The sequence below is a fragment of the Bos javanicus genome, chromosome 24, assembly GCF_032452875.1.
Source record: "Bos javanicus breed banteng chromosome 24, ARS-OSU_banteng_1.0, whole genome shotgun sequence".
Taxonomy (NCBI): domain Eukaryota; kingdom Metazoa; phylum Chordata; class Mammalia; order Artiodactyla; family Bovidae; genus Bos; species Bos javanicus.
Window position 1 is genome coordinate 23995001 of NC_083891.1, and position 20233 is coordinate 24015233.

At 37.6% G+C, this 20233-nt stretch overlaps 1 protein-coding gene across 1 annotated transcript in view; it reads left to right on the forward strand.

Moving 5' to 3' along the window:
• The window catches only part of CCDC178 (coiled-coil domain containing 178), a 415790-nt gene that overhangs the window by 161161 nt on the left and 234396 nt on the right, over positions 1–20233 (forward strand). Inside the window, exons 17-18 of the mRNA XM_061399651.1 lie at positions 671–816; positions 10249–10408. Coding sequence (XP_061255635.1) covers positions 671–816; positions 10249–10408 — 306 coding nt within the window. The remainder of the gene's footprint in view (positions 1–670; positions 817–10248; positions 10409–20233) is intronic.

Genomic DNA, 20233 nt, shown 5'->3' on the forward strand with positions numbered 1-20233 from the left:
TTTTTCCAGTAGTCATGTATGGATGTGAGAGTTGAACTATAAAGAAAGCTGAGCACCAAAGAATTGATGTTTTTGAACTGTGGTGTTGGAGAAGACTCTTGAGAGTCCCTTGGACTGCAAGGAGATCCAACCAGTCCATCCTAAAGGAAATCAGTCCTGAATATTCATTGGAAGGACTGATGCTGAAGCTGAAACTCCAATACTTTGGCCACCTGATGCAAGAACCGACTCATTGGAAAAGACCCTAATGCTGGGAAAGATTGAAGGCGAGAGGAGAAGGGAAAAAACAGGATGAGATGGTTGGATGGCATCACTGATGCAATGGACATGAGTTTGGGTAAGCTCCAGGAGTCGGTGATGGACAGGGAAGCCTGGCATGCTGCACTCCATGGGGTCACAAAGAGTCAGACACGACTGAGTGAATGAACTGAGCTGATTCTCTTGTTTCCCCAAATGCCTTTATTTTTAATTGAAGGAAAATTGCTTCACAATAATGTGTTGGCCTCTGCCATACATCAACATGAGTTAGCCATAGGTATACATGTGTCCCCTCCCTCTTTAACTACTGTTTGCTTTTAATTGCTTACATGGCCAAAAACTATTTGTGTTCCTAAATTGCAAGAATTTGAAATTTCTAGTATTTAAAATACTCCTGATTTTTTTCCCCCAGGATAAACGCTCACAAATTTTTAAAGAAATAGAGACCACTAAAAGTAAAACAATTGTTTATCATTCAAAAATCATTCAACTGAATAAGAACTTAGAACAAAAAGAAAAAGAAAAGATTGCTTTTGATCACACACTTGACTATTTAAAGTAAGTACTTTAAATTTATCGAAATATTAAACACTTACTATATCAGTTATAAAAGAGATGTGATCAAATTTCCCTGTTTAAAATTTATTCCTGGAATGATATATATTTTCTGTCATGATCTGGTGTGAAATATACAGGTGATATTTTATAATTTTTGTATAAACACATGATTATAAATTGCTTTCATTTTTTGTTGCTCCTCTGGGTTTATTCTTATTTAAACAACTTCTAATGTTTCTCCTTTTCCAAGCATAAGAATTTTTATTTGTTATGAAATTCATAATCTCTCCCACTAATTTCAGTATTTCTCACTTATATGAAATGGTTAATAATATATGTTTTTTTTTTTCACCCAACCTTTTTTTTTAATTATTTTTATGTTTAAACTTTACAATATTGTATTAGTTTTGCCAAATATTGAAATGAATCCGCCACAGGTATACCTGTGTTCCCCATCCTGAACCCTTCTCCCTCCTCCCTCCCCATACCCTCCCTCTGGGTCTTCCCAGTGCACCAGCCCCAAGCATCCAGTATCATGCATCAAACCTGGACTGGTGACTCGTTTCATACATGATATTATACATGTTTCACTGCTATTCTCCCAAATCTCCCCACCCTCTCCCTCTCCCACAGAGTCCATAAGACTGGTCTATATATCAGTGTCTCTTTTGCCGTGTCGTACACAGGGTTATTGTTAGCATCTTTCTAAATTCCATATATATGTGTTAGTATACTGTATTGGTATTTTTATTTCTGGCTTACTTCACTCTGTATAATAGGTTCCAGTTTCATCCATCTCATTAGAACTGATTCAAATGTATTCTTTTTAATGGCTGAGTAATACTCCATTGTGTATATGTACCACAGCTTTCTTATCCATTCATCTGCTGATGGGCATCTAGGTTGCTTCCATGTCCTGGCTATTATAAACAGTGCTGCGATGAACATTGGGGTACACGTGTCTCTTTCCCTTCTGGTTTCCTCAGTGTGTATGCCCAGCAGTGGGATTGCTGGATCATAAGGCAGTTCTATTTCCAGTCTTTTAAGGAATCTCCACACTGTTCTCCATAGTGGCTGTACTAGTTTGCATTCCCACCTACAGTGTAAGAGGGTTCCCTTTTCTCCACACCCTCTCCAGCATTTATTGCTTGTAGACTTATGGGTCACAGCCATTCTGACTGGTGTGAAATGGTACCTCATAGTGGTTTTGATTTGCATTTCTCTGATAATGAGTGATGTTGAGCATCTTTTCATGTGTTTGTTAGCCTTCTGTATGTCTTCTTTGGAGAAATATCTATTTAGTTCTTTGGCCCATTTTTTGATTGGGTCATTTATTTTTCTGGAGTTGAGCTGTAGGAGTTGCTTGTATATTTTTGAGATTAGTTGTTTGTCCGTTGCTTCATTTACTATTATTTTCTCCCATTCTGAAGGCTGCCTTTTTACCTTGCTAATAGTTTCTTTTGTTGTGCAGAAGCTTTTAAGGTTAATTAGGTCCCATTTGTTTATTTTTGCTTTTATTTCCAATATTCTGGGAGGTGGGTCATAGAGGATCCTGCTGTGATGTATGTCAGAGAGTGTTTTGCCTATGTTCTCCTCTAGGAGTTTTATAGTTTCTGGTCTTACGTTGAGATCTTTAATCCATTTTGAGTTTATTTTTGTGTATGGTGTTAGAAAGTGTTCTAGTTTCATTCTTTTACAAGTGGTTGACCAGTTTTCCCAGCACCACTTGTTAAAGAGATTGTCTTTAATCCATTGTATATTCTTGCCTCCTTTGTCAAAGATAAGGTGTCCATATGTGCGTGGATTTATCTCTGGGCTTTCTATTTTGTTCCATTGATCAATATTTCTGTCTTTGTGCCAGTAGCATACTGTGTTGATAACTGTGGCTTTGTAGTAGAGCCTGAAGTCAGATAGGTTGATTGCTCCAGTTCCATTCTTCTTTCTCAAGATAGCTTTGGCTATTCGAGGTTTTTTGTATTTCCATACAAATTGTGAAATTATTTGTTCTAGCTCTGTGAAGAATACTGTTGGTAGCTTGATAGGGATTGCATTGAATCTATAAATTGCTTTGGGTAGTATACTCATTTTCACTATATTGATTCTTCCAATCCATGAACATGGTATATTTCTCCATCTATTCGTGTCCTCTTTGATTTCTTTCACCAGTGTTTTATAGTTTTCTATATATAGGTCTTTAGTTTCTTTAGGTAGATATATTCCTAAGTATTTTATTCTTTCCGTTGCAATGGTGAATGGAATTGTTTCCTTAATTTCTCTTTCAGTTTTCTCATTATTAGTGTATAGGAATGCAAGGGATTTCTGTGTGTTGATTTTATATCCTACAACTTTACTATAATCATTGATTAGTTCTAGTAATTTTCTGGTGGAGTCTTTAGGGTTTTCTATGTAGAGCATCATGTCATCTGCAAATAGTGAGAATTTTACTTCTTCTTTTCCAATTTGGATTCCTTTTATTTCTTTTTCTGCTCTGATTGCTGTGGCCAAAACTTCCAAAACTATGTTGAATAGTAATGGTGAAAGTGGGCACCCTTGTCTTGTTCCTGACTTTAGAGGAAATGCTTTCAATTTTTCACCATTGAGGATAATGTTTGCTGTGGGTTTGTCATATATAGCTTTTATTATGTTGAGGTATGTTCCTTCTATTCCTGCTTTCTGGAGAGTTTTTATCATAAATGGATGTTGAATTTTGTCAAAGGCTTTCTCTGCATCTATCGAGATAATCATATGGTTTTTATTTTTCAATTTGTTAATGTGGTGTATAACATTGATTGATTTGCAGATATGGAAGAATCCTTGCATCCCTGGGATAAAGCCCACTTGGTCATGGTGTATGATCTTTTTAGTGTGTTGTTAGATTCTGATTGCTAGAATTTTGTTAAGGATTTTTGCATCTATGTTCATCAGTGATATTGGCCCGTAGTTTTCTTTTTTTGTGGGATCTTTGTCAGGTTTTGGTATTAGGGTGATGGTGGCCTCATAGAATGAGTTTGGAAGTTTACCTTCCTCTGCAATATTCTGGAAGAGTTTGAGCAGGATAGGTATTAGCTCTTCTCTAAATTTTTGGTAGAATTCAGCTGTGAAGCCGTCTGGACCTGGGCTTTTGTTTGCTGGAAGATTCTTGATTACAGTTTCAATTTCCGTGCTTATGATAGGTCTGTTAAGATTTTCTATTTCTTCCTGGTCCAGTTTTGGAAAGTTGTACTTTTCTAAGAATTTGTCCATTTCTTCCACGTTGTCCATTTTATCGGCATATAATTGTTGATAGTAGTCTCTTATTATCCTTTGTATTTCTGTGTTGTCTGTTGTGATCTCTCCATTTTCATTTCTAATTTTATTGATTTGATTTTTCTCCCTTTGTTTCTTGATGAGTCTGGCTAATGGTTTGTCAATTTTATTTATCCTTTCAAAGAACCAGCTTTTGGCTTTGTTGATTTTTGCTATGGTCTCTTTTGTTTCTTTTGCATTTATTTCTGCCCTAATTTTTAAGATTTCTTTCCTTCTACTAACCCTGGGGTTCTTCATTTCTTCCTTTTCTAGTTGTTTTAGGTGTAGGGTTAGGTTATTTATTTGACTTTTTTCTTGTTTCTTGAAGTATGCCTGTATTGCTATGAACTTTCCCCTTAGGACTGCTTTTAAAGTGTCCCACAGGTTTTGAGTTGTTGTGTTTTCATTTTCATTAGTTTCTATGCAAATTTTGATTTCTTCTGTGATTTGTTGGTTATTCAGCAGAGTGTTGTTCATCCTCCATATGTTGGAATTTTTAATAGTTTTTCTCCTGTAATTGAGATCTAATCTTACTGCATTGTGGTCAGAAAAGATGCTTGGAATGATTTCTATTTTTTTGAATTTACCAAGGCTAGATTTATGGCCCAGGATGTGATCTATCCTGGAGAAGGTTCCATGTGCACTTGAGAAAAAGGTGAAATTCATTGTTTTGGGATGAAATGTCCTATAGATATCAATTAGGTCTAACTGGTCTATTGTATCGTTTAACGTTTGTGTTTCCTTGTTAATTTTCTGTTTAGTTGATCTATCCATAGGTGTGAGTGGGGTATTAAAGTCTCCCACTATTATTGTGTTATTGTTAATTTCTCCTTTCATACTTGTTAGCATTTGTCTTACATATTGTGGCGCTCCCGTGTTGGGTGCATATATATTTATAATTGTTATATCTTCTTCTTGGATTGATCCTTTGATCATTATGTAGTGACCATCTTTATCTCTTTTCACAGCCTTTGTTTTAAAGTCTATTTTATCTGATATAAGTATTGCTACTCCTGCTTTCTTTTGGTCCCTATTTGCATGGAAAATCTTTTTCCAGCCCTTCACTTTCAGTCTGTATGTGTCCCCTGTTTTGAGGTGGGTCTCTTGTAGACAACATATGTAGGGGTCTTGTTTTTGTATCCATTCAGCCAGTCTTTGTCTTTTGGTTGGAGCATTCAACCCATTTACGTTTGAGGTAATTACTGATAAGTATGATCCCATTGCCATTTACTTGATTGTTTTGGGTTCAAGTTTATACACCGTTTTTGTGTTTCCCATCTAGAGAATATCCTTTAGTATTTGTTGGAGAGCTGGTTTGGTGGTGCTGAATTCTCTCAGCTTTTGCTTGTCTGAGAAGCTTTTGATTTCTCCTTCATATTTGAATGAGATCCTTGCTGGGTACAATAATCTGGGCTGTAGGTTATTTTCTTTCATCACTTTAAGTATGTCTTGCCATTCCCTCCTGGCTTGAAGAGTTTCTATTGAAAGATCAGCTGTTATCCTTATGGGAATTCCCTTGTGTGTTATTTGTTGTTTTTCCCTTGCTGCTTTTAATATTTGTTCTTTGTGTTTGATCTTTGTTAATTTGATTAATATGTGTCTTGGGGTGTTTCGCCTTGGGTTTATCCTGTTTGGGACTCTCTGGGTTTCTTGGACTTGGGTGATTATTTCCTTCCCCATTTTAGGGAAGTTTTCAACTATTATCTCTTCAAGTATTTTCTCATGGTCTTTCTTTTTGTCTTCTTCTGGGACCCCTATGATTCGAATATTGTAGCATTTAATATTGTCCTGGAGGTCTCTGAGATTGTCCTCATTTCTTTTAATGTGTTTTTCTTTTATCCTCTCTGATTCATTTATTTCTACCATTCTGTCTTCTAATTCACTAATCCTATCTTCTGCCTCTGTTATTCTACTATTTGTTGCCTCCAGAGTGTTTTTTCTTTTTAATTTTATTTTATTTTTAAACTTTACATAATTGTATTAGTTTTGCCAAATATAGAAATGAATCCACCACAGGTATACACGTGCTCCCCATCCTGAACCCTCCTCCCTCCTCCCTCCCCACCCTCTGGGTCGTCCCAGTGCACCAGCCCCAAGCATCCAGTATCGTGCATCGAACCTGGACTGGCATCTCGTTTCATACATGATATTTTACGTGTTTCAATGCCATTCTCCCAAATCTTCCCACCCTCTCCCTCTCCCACAGAGTCCATAAGACTGTTCTATACATCAGTGTCTCTTTTGCTGTCTTGTATACAGAGTGTTTTTAATTTCATTTATTGCATTATTCATTTTATATTGACTCTCTTTATTTCTTCTAGGTCCTTGTTAAACCTTTCTTGCATCTTCTCAATCTTTGTCTCCAAGCTATTTATCTGTGATTCCATTTTGGTTTCAAGATTTTGGATCAATTTCACTATCGTTATTCGGAATTCTTTATCAAGTAGATTCCCTATCTCTTCCTCTTTTGTTTGGTTTGGTGGGCATTTATCCTGTTCCTTTATCTGCTGGATATTCCTCTGTCTCTTCATCTTGTTTAAATTGCTGAGTTTGGGGTGTCCTTTCTGTATTCTGGCAGTTTGTGGAGTTCTCTTTATTGTGGCATTTCCTCGCTCTGTGTGGGTTTGTACAGGTTGCTTGTCAAGGTTTCTTGGTTAGGGAAGCTTGTGTCGGTGTTCTGGTGGGTGGAGCTGTATTTCTTCTCTCTCCTTTCGAAGACTTGGGTTGCTTTTCTGGGTGCCTGATGTCCTCTGCCGGCATTCAGAAGTTGTTTTGTGGAATTTACTCAGCGTTTAAATGTTCTTTTGATGAATCTGTGGGGAAGAAAGTGTTCTCCCCGTCCTACTCCTCTGCCATCTTAGCTCCTCCCTCACCCAACCTTTTTGATAACATTTTTGAGGTAAGAATATAGAAATAGATATTGTATAAAAACTTCATGGAATGTACTTACATTAATTGTCTTAAAAATGCCTCTTGAACAGTCCCCTCATTAGTCATAGGAATACCTGACAAAGGCCTTTCCCTTTCAGAACGATCATGCTTTAAGGCTTACTGTATCCATAGGCCCGCCCTCCCCACTGAGAAACTACATATTCTTCCTTTACTCCTCTTGGTTCTTATTTTCTAACACATTGAGAACAGAATTTGGAGGACTACTGGAGGAATTTACATTGGGCACTTTTAAAAGTGATGGTTTGATTTAAATATAGAAAGCTAATACACCATTAGCAAATCATAACACTTGAGGGATTAAAATATCAGAAAAACATTATGCACAGTCTAATATACTATGTATTAATATCTTAATGGAGTCAAGTCAATGAACTCCACAGGATTTGTTTAGCTATTACCACAGGGTATAGGGTAAAAACTTATTTTCAAAATAATCATACAGCTTTATCTAAAAATTCCTGGATCATATTCAGAGTATCAGATAAGAAAGCAAGGAAACATTTTCTTTGAAAGATATTTATCCGTGTCATTTACTATCTTTAAAAATATTGGGGGCTTAAAGGGAAAAGCCTGAAATTATACAATTTACACTAAACTTGCAAAGATGTTCTAGGGGAGCTGACGAAATTTTTTTCTTCAAGATTCTTACTGTTTCAACTCTTATGTTTCCTTCCATCCTGTACCTAGATTATATTGCCTTAAAGCAAGAATAGACACCAAGTTTCAATGAATCAATTCCCTGCCTAAACTTGACTAACGTCTGCCTTTACCCTGGAAGAGGAGAAAAAGAACAGTGTGTCATTTACAAATCTATTAATTAACAGTGATGACAGTGTCAAATAAGATTTAAAGCTAACGCTGATTGACTTCCTAGTGTGCCAGGTACTTGGTAAGGGCAATCTAAGCACCTCTCTCATCCAGTTCTCACAGTAAATTCTTCTGTCCAGTCAGAACATTCACACATGAATGCTGAAGGAACAGGCTCAGGGAAATCAAATGATTAAGACTGCAACAGTAGTTAGGAGTGGAACTACTCCAGTAAGGTTTGTCCTGTTCCAAACTGTATGCTCTTCTGATGGTGCAAATGGACTCCTGAACTAGGACTGGAACGGACGATGACTGCAGATTAACTGTATTAGGGATAATCTACTGATTCTTTCACCTGGTGTCAATGTTGCTATTAGTGAATACTTCCATAGGACGTCACAGAAGAGTTATGGATGTTGTTAGTACGGGAGATGAAGTGGAAAAAACACGGGTGAGATAGATGAAAGGGGAGGACTTTATTCCATTTAAAAGAAGAGGCAGCCATCTAAAACATGTGACCAGAGTCATGTTTTCAAATTTGCTAATGACAGACAGCATAGAGAAAGAAGGGGAAAAAAGTGAGTATTTTGTGTTGAGCTGCTGAATCAAATACAGCTAGTCAGAACTGGATTTGAATTCTGGGTCTGTCATTTATTAATTAGCTTATATAAGCTTAGTATACTGAAGTTTAGGTTTTTCATCTGTAAATGGCCATAATAATTATCCTTTCATGGGGTGGTTGTTGTGTTAAATGAGATATTATATTCAAAGTACTTTACCATTTTAGACCCTCAAAATTTTTAGTCCTGCTGCCTTTATAGCTAACTATGAAAATGATTCAATTTTCCATACCAGTAGAGACGATAACGAATGTGGGTAACATAAGACTGTGCTGAGCTTTTGCAACTCTGCTTATTCTGGATTCTGGGTTACTGATCAACTCTGGCAATTATTTCTAAAATACATTTATTTTTGCAGCATTGTTTTAACCACTTTTTAATGATTTTTTTCTACTTAGTATAGTTCCTAATATAACTGATTTCACCATAAAAAATAATTTTACCTTTGAGTCAGGATGCACTTAATTGCAAATAAGTAAAATACATAGCAGCAGTGGCTCAGATGTTACAGCGTCTGCCTGCAATGTGGCAGACCCGAGTTCGATCCCTGGGTAGGGAAGATCCCTGGAGAAGGGAATGGCTACCCACTTCAGTAGTCTTTCCTGGAGAATTCCATGGACAGAGGAGCCTGGCAGGCTACAGTTCACGGGGTTGCGAAGAGTTGGACAGGACTGAGCAACTAACACTTTCTCTTTCACATATACATTACACACACACACACACAAGCTTAAATAATAAGGAAGTTAATTATTTCACATAACAAGAGGCCTCTAGTTAGGGTAAGCTTCAAGGTTAGTTGATTCATCAGCTCAACATAGGTACTCATTTTTGTGTTTCTTTCTCTCCACTATGGCTGTTGTCAGCAAATTTGAAAGCAGGAGCCCTTGTTCACATTTAGTGAATGTGTGAGTGCCTTCTATATGGAATTCACCTCTTGCCTTTTATTGCACTATATGAAGTGAAGTGAAGTGAAGTCGCTCAGTCGTGTCAGACTCTTTGCGACCCCATGGACTGTAGCCTACCAGGTTCCACCATCCATGGGGGTTTCCAGGCAAAGATACTAGAGTGGGTTGCCATTTCCTTCTCCAGGAGATCTTCCCCACCCAGGGATTGAACCCTGGTCTCCCACGTGGTAGGCATCGTAGGCAGACGCTTTACCATCTGAGCCACCTGGGAAGATCATATATATATATATATATATATATATATATATATATATTAAGTCTCTCAGTCATGTCTGACTCCTTGCGATCTCATGGCCTATATAGTCCATGGAATTCTCTAGGCAAAAATACTGGGATGGGTAGCCTTTCCCTTCTCCAGGGGATCTTCCCAACCCAGGGATTGAACCCAGGTCTCCCTCATTGTAGGCGTATTCTTTACCAACTGAGCTATCAGGGAAGCCCCAATATCTATGTTTACTGGTGAATAATGAGCCTCATGTTGGTTGGTTTAATCTGATCAGAATGTACCCTTGGAGTTATGTGCTGTGTGGAGGGGGAGTTCTTTTGGAATGACAACAAAACAGAGGTGCCCTGAGTAAGGAGCCAAGAGAATCCACTGCATCTCCAGAAATCGTCTTCCACCTGGATCATTTAGATGTATGTCATGGGCACAGACATATGAAAAGGATCAGGGAATTTTTCCATAGAAATTCAGTTCTAAGACGTTTTTCAGTGTTGCGTATTTTTAACTGTATCATAAATACATGTTAGAAAATTACATGTGAATTGAATAGTGGCAAATGCAAGTCTTTCTTTCTTCACAGTGACCAGTTTATAACCTTGAGAGAGAAAAAGGAACATGCACAAGCTGTGTTTGATCATCTTGTAAATGAGAAAAAAGCCTGTGAAGAGAGACTCTATGAGGAAGAACAGAGATACAGAACGTTATTTAACATGAGGCAAAAAACTCTGGCCAGTATTAAGGTGAGTATTACAGTGGGGCCATTTTAGAATGAAGGAAATGTAGTGATAATCACATTAACAGCTAGTTTAAGGCACTCATCTTTCATCCTGAAGTAGCAAAGATGTTTAGATTTTTAAAATAAATATATTAGCATGATGAACATGCAACTTTTCTTTTTCATTTAATTCAGTATAAGTGTTCATAATATATTCATAGAGCGTATGAATGCTGTATGCATCCTTCTCAGTGCATTTTATGTGCACTCTCATGTCTGTACTTTTACTCTGGGGTTTACTGATGGCAGGTTATATTTATTCCAGAGCCATTTTAATGTTTCTAATGGCAAATATGAAAACAGTTCATTTTGTTTCTGAATAAACATATTTTGAATGTTTACCAGCCACTTCTTTTTTAAAAAATAGAATGAGGATATTTCATGTTCTTTTCCTTTAAAAAAATCTTGCATATGTTTTAACTGAACTGTAAACCTGTTAGGAAAAAGGAGGGCGTATGATAAAATGTTGTTTTTCTAGATCTGAAGTTTTAAGTTTTATTAAGCTATCCTTATTAAATTTTTGATATAAAATATCAGATATACCTTTAGTTAAGTGATTCACATCCCATTTTACATTTCATAATAATTTTTGTTGCATTTAATTGAAAGAATAAATACCATGTTTTTTAAAAATATAAATGTTACTATTATTTGATACAAAGCAGAAATTACAAAAGTAAACAACTCTACTGTTTTTATTAAAACTATTTCCTGCAAAACTTTATAAAAATTATATGTAATATCATAATATATTTTTATCAAATATTTTTGAGCCTGATATATATTAAATTATGATATACATTTTCTATGTATTCAGTTACCTTTTTCCCTTTTAATATTTCAAAGATACTCCTAATATATTTTCAAAAAGATTATTTGGAACAAATATGCATCGAATAGACATGAATGTGAGTGAATGAACATACCATCTATAATGCTATTGCTGTGATTCCCTCCTATAAGAAAATCATTAGTAAAAGAATAATCATTTTATTAATCATGTGCCTCATAACATAACATTTTTCCATTTTAAATGTGGCCATTGCATAGAAAAAGATATGTTGGTTTCCTATTTTTGTTGTTGTTTTTTTATCTTAAAAATGTGAAAATAATTGGTGCCATCTAGCGGCAGGCAACAAATGCTGCCTCCTCTTGGAGGAGTTCCTGGGACTTGGATGGACTGAAGAAGCTTAAGCTCAAACTCAGCTCTCGAAACAAGAAGGTTTAAATACTTACTGACTTAAGCATCATTCCCCACCTCATGTTTTATCACAGCAGTGGAAGTATTTGTTTGACTTCTACCACATTTTCCAATTGTACTGGAGCTGAGGACACAGTAGGATCCCAATAATCATTTATTGACTGGCATTTCAGCACTTATATGGAATCATAATAATTAGTGAAATGCCAAATCATGTTAGCCGGAGAGAGAGATGAATGGAAAATCCTGTATAAGCAACCACTCAGTAATTGAAAGCTGTGTTTCTTTTCGTTCGGACACTGCCTCTGTTTTCCCATTCTGAAGTATACCTACCCCCAGCCACGTGGGAACATCACATAATCTCAAGCTTGTTCCTGAGCACGGATCTCTATCTGAACTTGCTTTGTTCATCCATTTTTACTTCTTTATTGTCTTCTTAATCCTGCTATAATATGTATTTTTATAAGGACAGGAAATTTTCTGCCACATTCTTCTCTGTATCTTAAAAGCTCAGAACTATGCCTGGCACAAGAGAGGTGCTAAGATCCTCATTGGATGGCTGAATGAATTAAATGGATGAACATATGGTTTGCGGGGGCTAGTTTTGCTGTCCACATGCATGATGATGGTTAAAAGCAGGAACATTTCAGAGATACTTTCCATACTACACCAGACTGATACTTCAGCAAATACTCATACTCATGCTGTATGCTGGAGAAGGCAATGGCACCCCACTCCAGTACTCTTGCCTGGAAAATCCCATGGACGGAGGAGCCTGGTAGGCTGCAGTCCATGGGGTCGCTGAGGGTTGGACACGACTGAGCGACTTCACTTTCACTTTTCACTTTCATGCACTGGAGAAAGAAATGGCAACCCACTCCAGTATTATTGCCTGGAGAATCCCAGGGACAGGGGAGCCTGGTGGGCTGCCGTCTGTGGGGTCGCACAGAGTTGGACACGACTGAAGCAACTTAGCAGCAGCAGCAGCAGCATGCTGTATGCAGAAACTGAATCTCAATCTCTCTCTCCCATCCTTTCTCCTTAATAATATCCAATACAGAAGAAATTTGCCATCTCTTCTCTTCCCTCTAGGTGACAATGGTTAAACTGTCTGTTTCTAGCAATTAAGGATTCTGCTGAGGATGTCAGTAATGCTTTTCAAATAACCTTTAATTTATATGAAATTGTCTCTTATCAGCACTCAGATAGTTCTTTCTTGTGTATTCACCTTATATGATCAGAAGAGTAGAGTTTGAACACGAAAAACTTAGAGATTGATATAGCTTATCATTAGTGACATTATCTATGATTGTGATCAGTTATTGGTGTTAAAGGGGCTTCCCTGGTGGCTCAGTTGGTAAAGAATCTGCCTGAAATGCAGGACACCTGGGTTCAATCGCTGGGCTAGGAAGATCCCCTGGAGGAGGGTATGGTGGCCCACTCCAGTATTCTTGCCTAGAGAATGCCTGTGGACAGAGCAGCCTGGCAGGCTGCAGTCCATGGGGTCACAAAGAGTTGGATACAACTGAGTGACTAAGCACATTGGTGTTAAAGAGTGGAAAGATAATGTACTCCTTCATAGAAAACATAGTCTCATCCCTATCTAGAAATTGGATGAATTTAAAAATTATAAATACAGTGTAAAGCATTCCAAGAAAGAAACAAGCATTATTAGATATCATTATAAATATGATGTTATTAATCTGAGATGTCCCTGCTGGACAAAAGAATTGATCACTATTATGGACCGTTTAAGGAATTGCTTATTAAAACACTTTACGAAAGCCACAGTGGAATTAATTGAGGATGTGAGAAAACACACCAAGAATCAGAAATACAAACAGCTAATAAAATAAGAAAAATATACATAAACCTCTGAGAGCATACAGTGAAGTTCTAGAGCTAAATTTGGTCTTTTTCAGTTAGCAATTCCATATCAGATATCTTTAAATGATAGATTTCTTGAATATCGTTGAGTTTTTACTAACTGCCTGTAATTTACAAATACAGATTGCTTAAGATTAAAATTTATGTATCACATATTCATCGGAGTACTATAGCTATAGCTACTGATCTTCCTCTTTGCTTCTGGAAAGATCCAAACAAAACTGGAATTTAAAGCATTTTAATTTATCATGAGCCATCCTCAGAAGTCCCACTGTCTTTTCTGCATCAGTGCCTTTCTTTGGTGTTGGTTCAGTAGTCTTGCTGTCTCTGTAATTTAGGGTATGATATGAGCGGTACAGTGAACTACAGTGGATCTGTGGCAGACATGAGCAAATTCCAGATTGAATTCTAGCAGGGACAGTCTCCCAATACTTTGTATGGTTTATTACTTTTTCTTTTGCTTCATATTTCCCATTCTCAGAAAATACCACTTCCTTTGTCTATTTCTGTTTCAGGTTCAGCTAATAAGTCATGTCTTAACTCTTTCATATGATAAGTTCTTAGGTTGATAGAGAAGCAGTGATTCTGTAACTTATTGGACAGCCAGATACAGAAACAGTAAAAATCAGAAACGAATTTATTCTGAGATCATTTTAAAGATTATACGATTTTAAAAATTATTCTCCTATTGATCACAAATAATTTTTTCTTAAATACCTTTTATTTAACTTGTATGGGGTTATCAAATATTAATATGATCAAGGCCACTTTTCCCCCAGTAGGTAATGTTTGAGCAAATAAATTAATGAAATGTTTTGTTATTGTTGGGTAGTTGCTAAACCATGTCTGACTCTTTTGAGACCCCATGGATGGCAAGTCACCAGGCTCCTTATCCATGGGGATTCTTCAGGCAAGAATACTGGAGTGGGTTGCCATTTCCTCCTCCAATAAAATGTTTAGTTCAAACTAATTATGTTTTTTTGTGGCATAAAATTTCCTGTATTTCAGTCTACTTGAATGTTGCTGTCTATTGGTAGCACGTTCAAATTTCCTTCAGGAATTAATTTGTGAGTTTTACCTTATTTATAGTATTAAATGATCAATTTGGTCATAATACTTTTTATATAATCACACTTCTCTCCCATTTATTGTTCTAAAGTTAATATTCTCAACCTTTGCTCTTCTCATTAGACTAATCTAATCCATATAGTCAAAGCTATGATTTTTTCAGTAGTCACGTATGGATGTGAGATTTGGACTATAAAGAAAGCTGAGCACAGAAGAATGGAAGGTTTTGAACTGTGGTGTTGGAGAAGACTCTTGAGAGTCCCTTGGACTGCAAGGAGAGCCAACCAGTCCATTCTAAAGGAAATGCATTGGAAGGACTGATGCTGACACTGAAGCTCCAATACTTTGGCCACCTGATGCGAAGAACTAAATCATTAGAAAAGACCCTGATGTTGGGAAAGATTGAAGGTGGGAGAGAAGGGGATGACAGAGGATGAGATGGTTGGTTGGCATCACCGACTCAATGGACATGACTTTGAGTAAGCTCCGGGAATTGGTGATGGACAGGGAGGCCTTGTGTGCCGCAGTCCATGGGGTCGCAAAGAGTTGAATACAACTGAGTGACAAACTGAACTGAATTTTGCATTTTGCTATCAACTGTTGCGGCTTATTTTTTAGACGTGCATTTATAACCTTTATAGAGCAATACTTAGAATAATTTTGCTTTTTCAATTTATTCTGATTTAGTAATTAGTTTATATGATAGTTTTTTTGATTCTTGCTCTTGCAACTTGTTTAATGCTTTCTGTGTTGACATTACCTTTCTATTTTGTCATTATTCCTTTTTGGTATATTACATGCCATGGTTTGACTTTTTTTTTTTTGCCTTTAATAATGTAATATGGAGCCATTCTACATTTAGTTATATCGTTGCTGTTCAGTCGCTAAGTCTTGTCTGACTCTTTGTGACCCTGTGGACTGCAGCACACCAGGCTTCCCTGTCCTTCACTGTCTCCTGGAGTTTGCTCAAATTCATGTCCATTGAGTCGGTAATGCTATCTAACTATCTCATCCTCTTTCGCTCCCTTCTCTTCCTGCCCTCAATCTTTCCCAGCATAATGGTCTTTTCCAGTGAATAGGCTCTTCCTATCAGGTGGCCAAAGTATTGGAGCTTCAGCTTCAGCATCAGTGCTTGCAGTGAATATTCAGGGTTGATTTCCTTTAGGATTGATGGTCTGATCTCCTTGCTATGCAAGGGACTCTCAAGAGCCTTCTCCAGCACCACAATTCTAAAGCATCAATTCTTCACTGCTCAGCATTCTTTTATGGTCCAATTCTCTCATCCGTGCATGACCGCTGGAAAAACCATAGCTTTCCCTATACAGGCTTTTCCAGCAAAGTGATGTCTCTGCTTTTTAATACACTGTCTAGTTTTGTCATAACTTTCTTCCAAGGAGCAAGTGTCTTTGAATTTCATGGATGCAGTCACCGTTGGACTTCCTTGGTGGCTCAGATGGTAAAGAATCTGCCAGCCATGCAGAGACTGGCATTCTATCCCTGGGTCCGGAAGATCCTGTGGAGAAGGGAATAGCCGACTACCCACTCCACTATTCTTGCCTGGAGAATCCCATGGACACAGGATCCAGAGGTGCTATAGTCCATAGGGTCACAAAGAGTTGGACACAACTGAGCAACTAACACTTTCACTTTAATTATAATATTTTTTAAAATTTGCATCTAAATGTGCTCTAATATTAGTAATGCTGATAAACTATGAAAGATAAAGCTGAGAATGTAGGTATGGAATATGACATGAAGACCCAGCTGGAAAGTTTACACTTAATTTGTAAAGCAGTGGGAGAGATGAAGAATTTTTGTGGAGTGCAATGTGGTTAGACATAGGCTGTAGCAAGATCAATTCAACAGCATTTTGTAGGATAACATGAAAAGAAATAAATCACAAGTTGCCAATATCAGTTACCAAAAAGTGCATTTATCCTCAGAGGGAAGAGATAAGACACTGATGGGTCAGGAACAAGGATTATAGACTTAACAGTGACTGATGTCAAAGTGGATGTGATATGCAAATAAAGGAGCAGACTATATAGGAGGTGACTTGAAAAAATACAGTAGCATTTATAGGAAAAATAACTTTTTGATGATTGGCTTGCTGAGAAGATGGTCTGCTTTGGACAGTGGATACTATGCAAGTAAAAACTGAGAGAAGAGTTGAAATGAAGAAGATTGATGAGTCAGACCCCATGTTGATAGTTGAAGACGTGACAGCTTATGAAATCTTTGACCAAAAGTAGCCCACCAGGCTCCTCTGTTCATGGGATTCTCCAGGCAAGAATACTGGAATGGGTTGCTGTGCCCTCTTCCAGGGGATCTTCCCAACCCAGGGATTAAACCCAGGGCTCAAACCCACATCTCATATGTCTCCTGCTTTGGCAGGCGGGTTCTTTACCACTAGCGCCACCTGTGTTAGAGAGTATCTGATGATAAAGCCTGGATGTCCAGGTTGTCATATTATTATCTCTCTGGGGCTCTGCAGCCCAACTAGAGCTCACTACTCAAAACACAAAGCCTGTCCTTCCAGTCCAGATGCACTAGCCTCACTCATGAGGTCAGAATTTCACTTCCGCAGGGATCAACAGTGCCAAACTTTGACAAAACGTTGGGTTACACATTCTTAATTTGGCCATTAGGAGAACATCAGTGGTAGAAAGAGTGACATCAGTAGATTGATAAAGAAACGAGATTAAATGTAAAAGTGAAAGTAGAAAAAGCATTGAAAGAAGTTAGAGAAGTCAATTCTAGAATACTCTTTCAAGAGCTTTGCTAATAAAGGAACTTCTATATCTCTATTTGCTTGCAAATTGTCCGAGGTATGTTTTTCAGCAAAAGATAAAGAGACAAAATTGGGGGAAAGATTGTATTGAGTGCTGCTTTCTAAGTTACTTCAGTCGTGTCCAACTCTTTGCGACCCTATGGACTGTAGCCCACCAGGCTCCTCTGTCCATGGGATTCTCCAGGTAAAAATACTGGAGTGGGTAACCATGCCCTCCTCCAGGGGTTTTTCTCCACCTTGAACCCACATTTCTTATGTCTCCTACATTGGCAGGTGGGTTCTTTACCACTAGTGCCACCTGGGTAAAGGTGATGCTTTACATGTTATGTAATGCATTTTTGCTTAAATGCTTCGTGCCCATTCCAATTTGTGATGCCTTTGAGGAAGAGAATAATGCCTCACTCAGGTGAGCACACTTTCAGAGTCCATCACAACTTCTAGGACAGAAGAAGAATTCAATATTCACTGAATGGAATTTCAAATGAAGTGATGTGACTCCTAAAAGAATCAGTGAAAGAGTGACATTTGTATTTCAATTTACTGTGGAAAAGAAGAAGGACATGGTTATTCCTCCATTCATCCATCTATCCATTTAATTATCCATTTTGAAGTCATGTACTAAGAATCAGAATCTGGGTGAGATTCTAAACATGGTGAATATAGGCTATTCACCTACTCTGTCTCACCAGCTCATTTAGCTTCACAGAGTAGTGGTGAAGAAACAGATACAAGTAGGTTAAAATAAGATACAACAACTGCTTTTCTTGAATTAAGCATAGAATTTGCTGGAACCCAGGAAGAAGACCTTGAAGGAAATCTGAGAAAGCTTGCTATGATGATAGTAGCAGAGCTGAATCTTGGAGAGTGGGAGCAAGTTAGCCAAGGAAAGAATACTTAAAGTAGTGAAAACAATAGGAGGAAAGGCTCATGTCAAACATGAGCAGGCATTTAGGGAATTGGAGGTAATGCATTATGTTTGAAAAATCATTGATAAGAAGAGTAAACAAAGCTACCATAGCAGTGGAGGAAAATCCCACTAAAATTAACAGAGATTTCCACAGGTCTGCCATGGCATATTGTTTGGGGCTAATGGGTCAGGGGTAGACGGACACATTTGATTCCCATCAGCAATTAAGAGTTGGGAAGGGCCTGAGGTGCTGAGACTGGGCTCTAAAGACTGTCATCGAAGAGTCTTGTCCCTATACCCCAATATGGTGAGGCACATATTTCTTTTTCTCTGTATTCCATGACATATAGTAGTGGTTGGCAGTCATTGATTGCATGTAATCAGTTGGAGAGGAATTAATGATTTGGATGCCGTGGTGCGTGCTAAGTCGCTTCAGTTATGTCTGACTTTTTGATACCCTATGAATTGTAGCCCTCCAGGCTCCTCTGTCCATGGGATTCTCCAGGCAAGAATACTGGAGTGGGTTGTCATTTCCTTCTCAGGGGATTTTCCTGACCTAGGGATCAAACCCGCATCTCCTTCTTAGCAGGTGGATTCTCTACCACTGAGCTACCAGGGAAGAACTTGATGGTTATTTGGCCAGATAGTGAGCAAAATGATAGACATATATGTTGTTTATTGACAACAGAATGGTTAGTGGGGTCAGCATCGAAAGTAATAGAATATGGACTTCAGAAAAGGCTTGAAACTGGATTAAACCAAATATGAGATACATTTGGAGGAGTTACCTGGAGTCCAGTGCCTGAGTTCATGTAAGAATCTTGAACCGAAGGAATAAGAGTTTGAATGGTAATATTATTGTGAGAACTATGAGTGTATATATATATATATAGATAGATAGATAGATAGATAGATAGATATCATCAGAAATTTCAAAAAATCTTTAATGTAAAGAATGATAGAGAAGAGAATGAATCTTGGGTTGGGTGATTATGAATGTGGAAAAGGCAGCAATAGAGAAACAAAAGGCTGAGAGGCTGTAGTCAGGAAATGATGGTACCATTCTACATGATAGCACAGTCAGAAGGGTGTCCATGGGTATGAAATGTTAATGGGACGTGGAATTGAAGTTAACTAGATTTGAGTAAGTCCATAAACTCTAAGATTAAAATGTTGGATAGGTCATCCAGATAGATATTGTAGTAAAACAGAATGATGGAGAACAAGGGATAGGCAGGAAGAGAAGATTGGGTCCCCTGGGCCCGAGTCTTCACCCAGTGTGGGAAAATGACCAGCAAATTATGAAATGACAGGGAAGCAGGGTGAGAGAAGGTTGAGGGTTATATTCTTTAATCAGTATACAATTCAAAACAAGCAGTATATTTACATAAGCATTGAGGAATAATGATTTGGAAGTGCTAATGGAGAGTTAGAATTATTCTAGCTGCAACTAGACCCTCTAGTATGTGGGGCCTTGGGAAATTAGCATTCTTTATTCAGGCCCAGATTTTGTTAATGCAAACACTTGTTTCTGGAATTGTGCGATGAGAATGAATTGTGATAGGAGCTTGTTTGACAATGAATAGTATTTCCAGAGTTCATACTGGAAATGTTTAGACGGGAGTAATGGTTTAGTTCAATAGTCAGTAAATATTGAATTCCTACTACATCAACTATTCTAGAGGCTGAGAATTCTTCAGATAAAGCACAGATCTTAACTCTTGGAAGCATAACAGCCTCATAGAGGGGAGAGAATCACAACATAATGTTAATAGGTTTTGCTAACCAGAGACAGAATCAAAGGAAGAGTGTGTTAAGATACAGCCTTTAAATATTGTCAACTTTCTCCTACTCATCAAAAAAAATTTCAAAAACAGAAAGTGAATTACTGAGGCCACCAAGATTTTATATATTTTTTCACCTATACCATTAATAA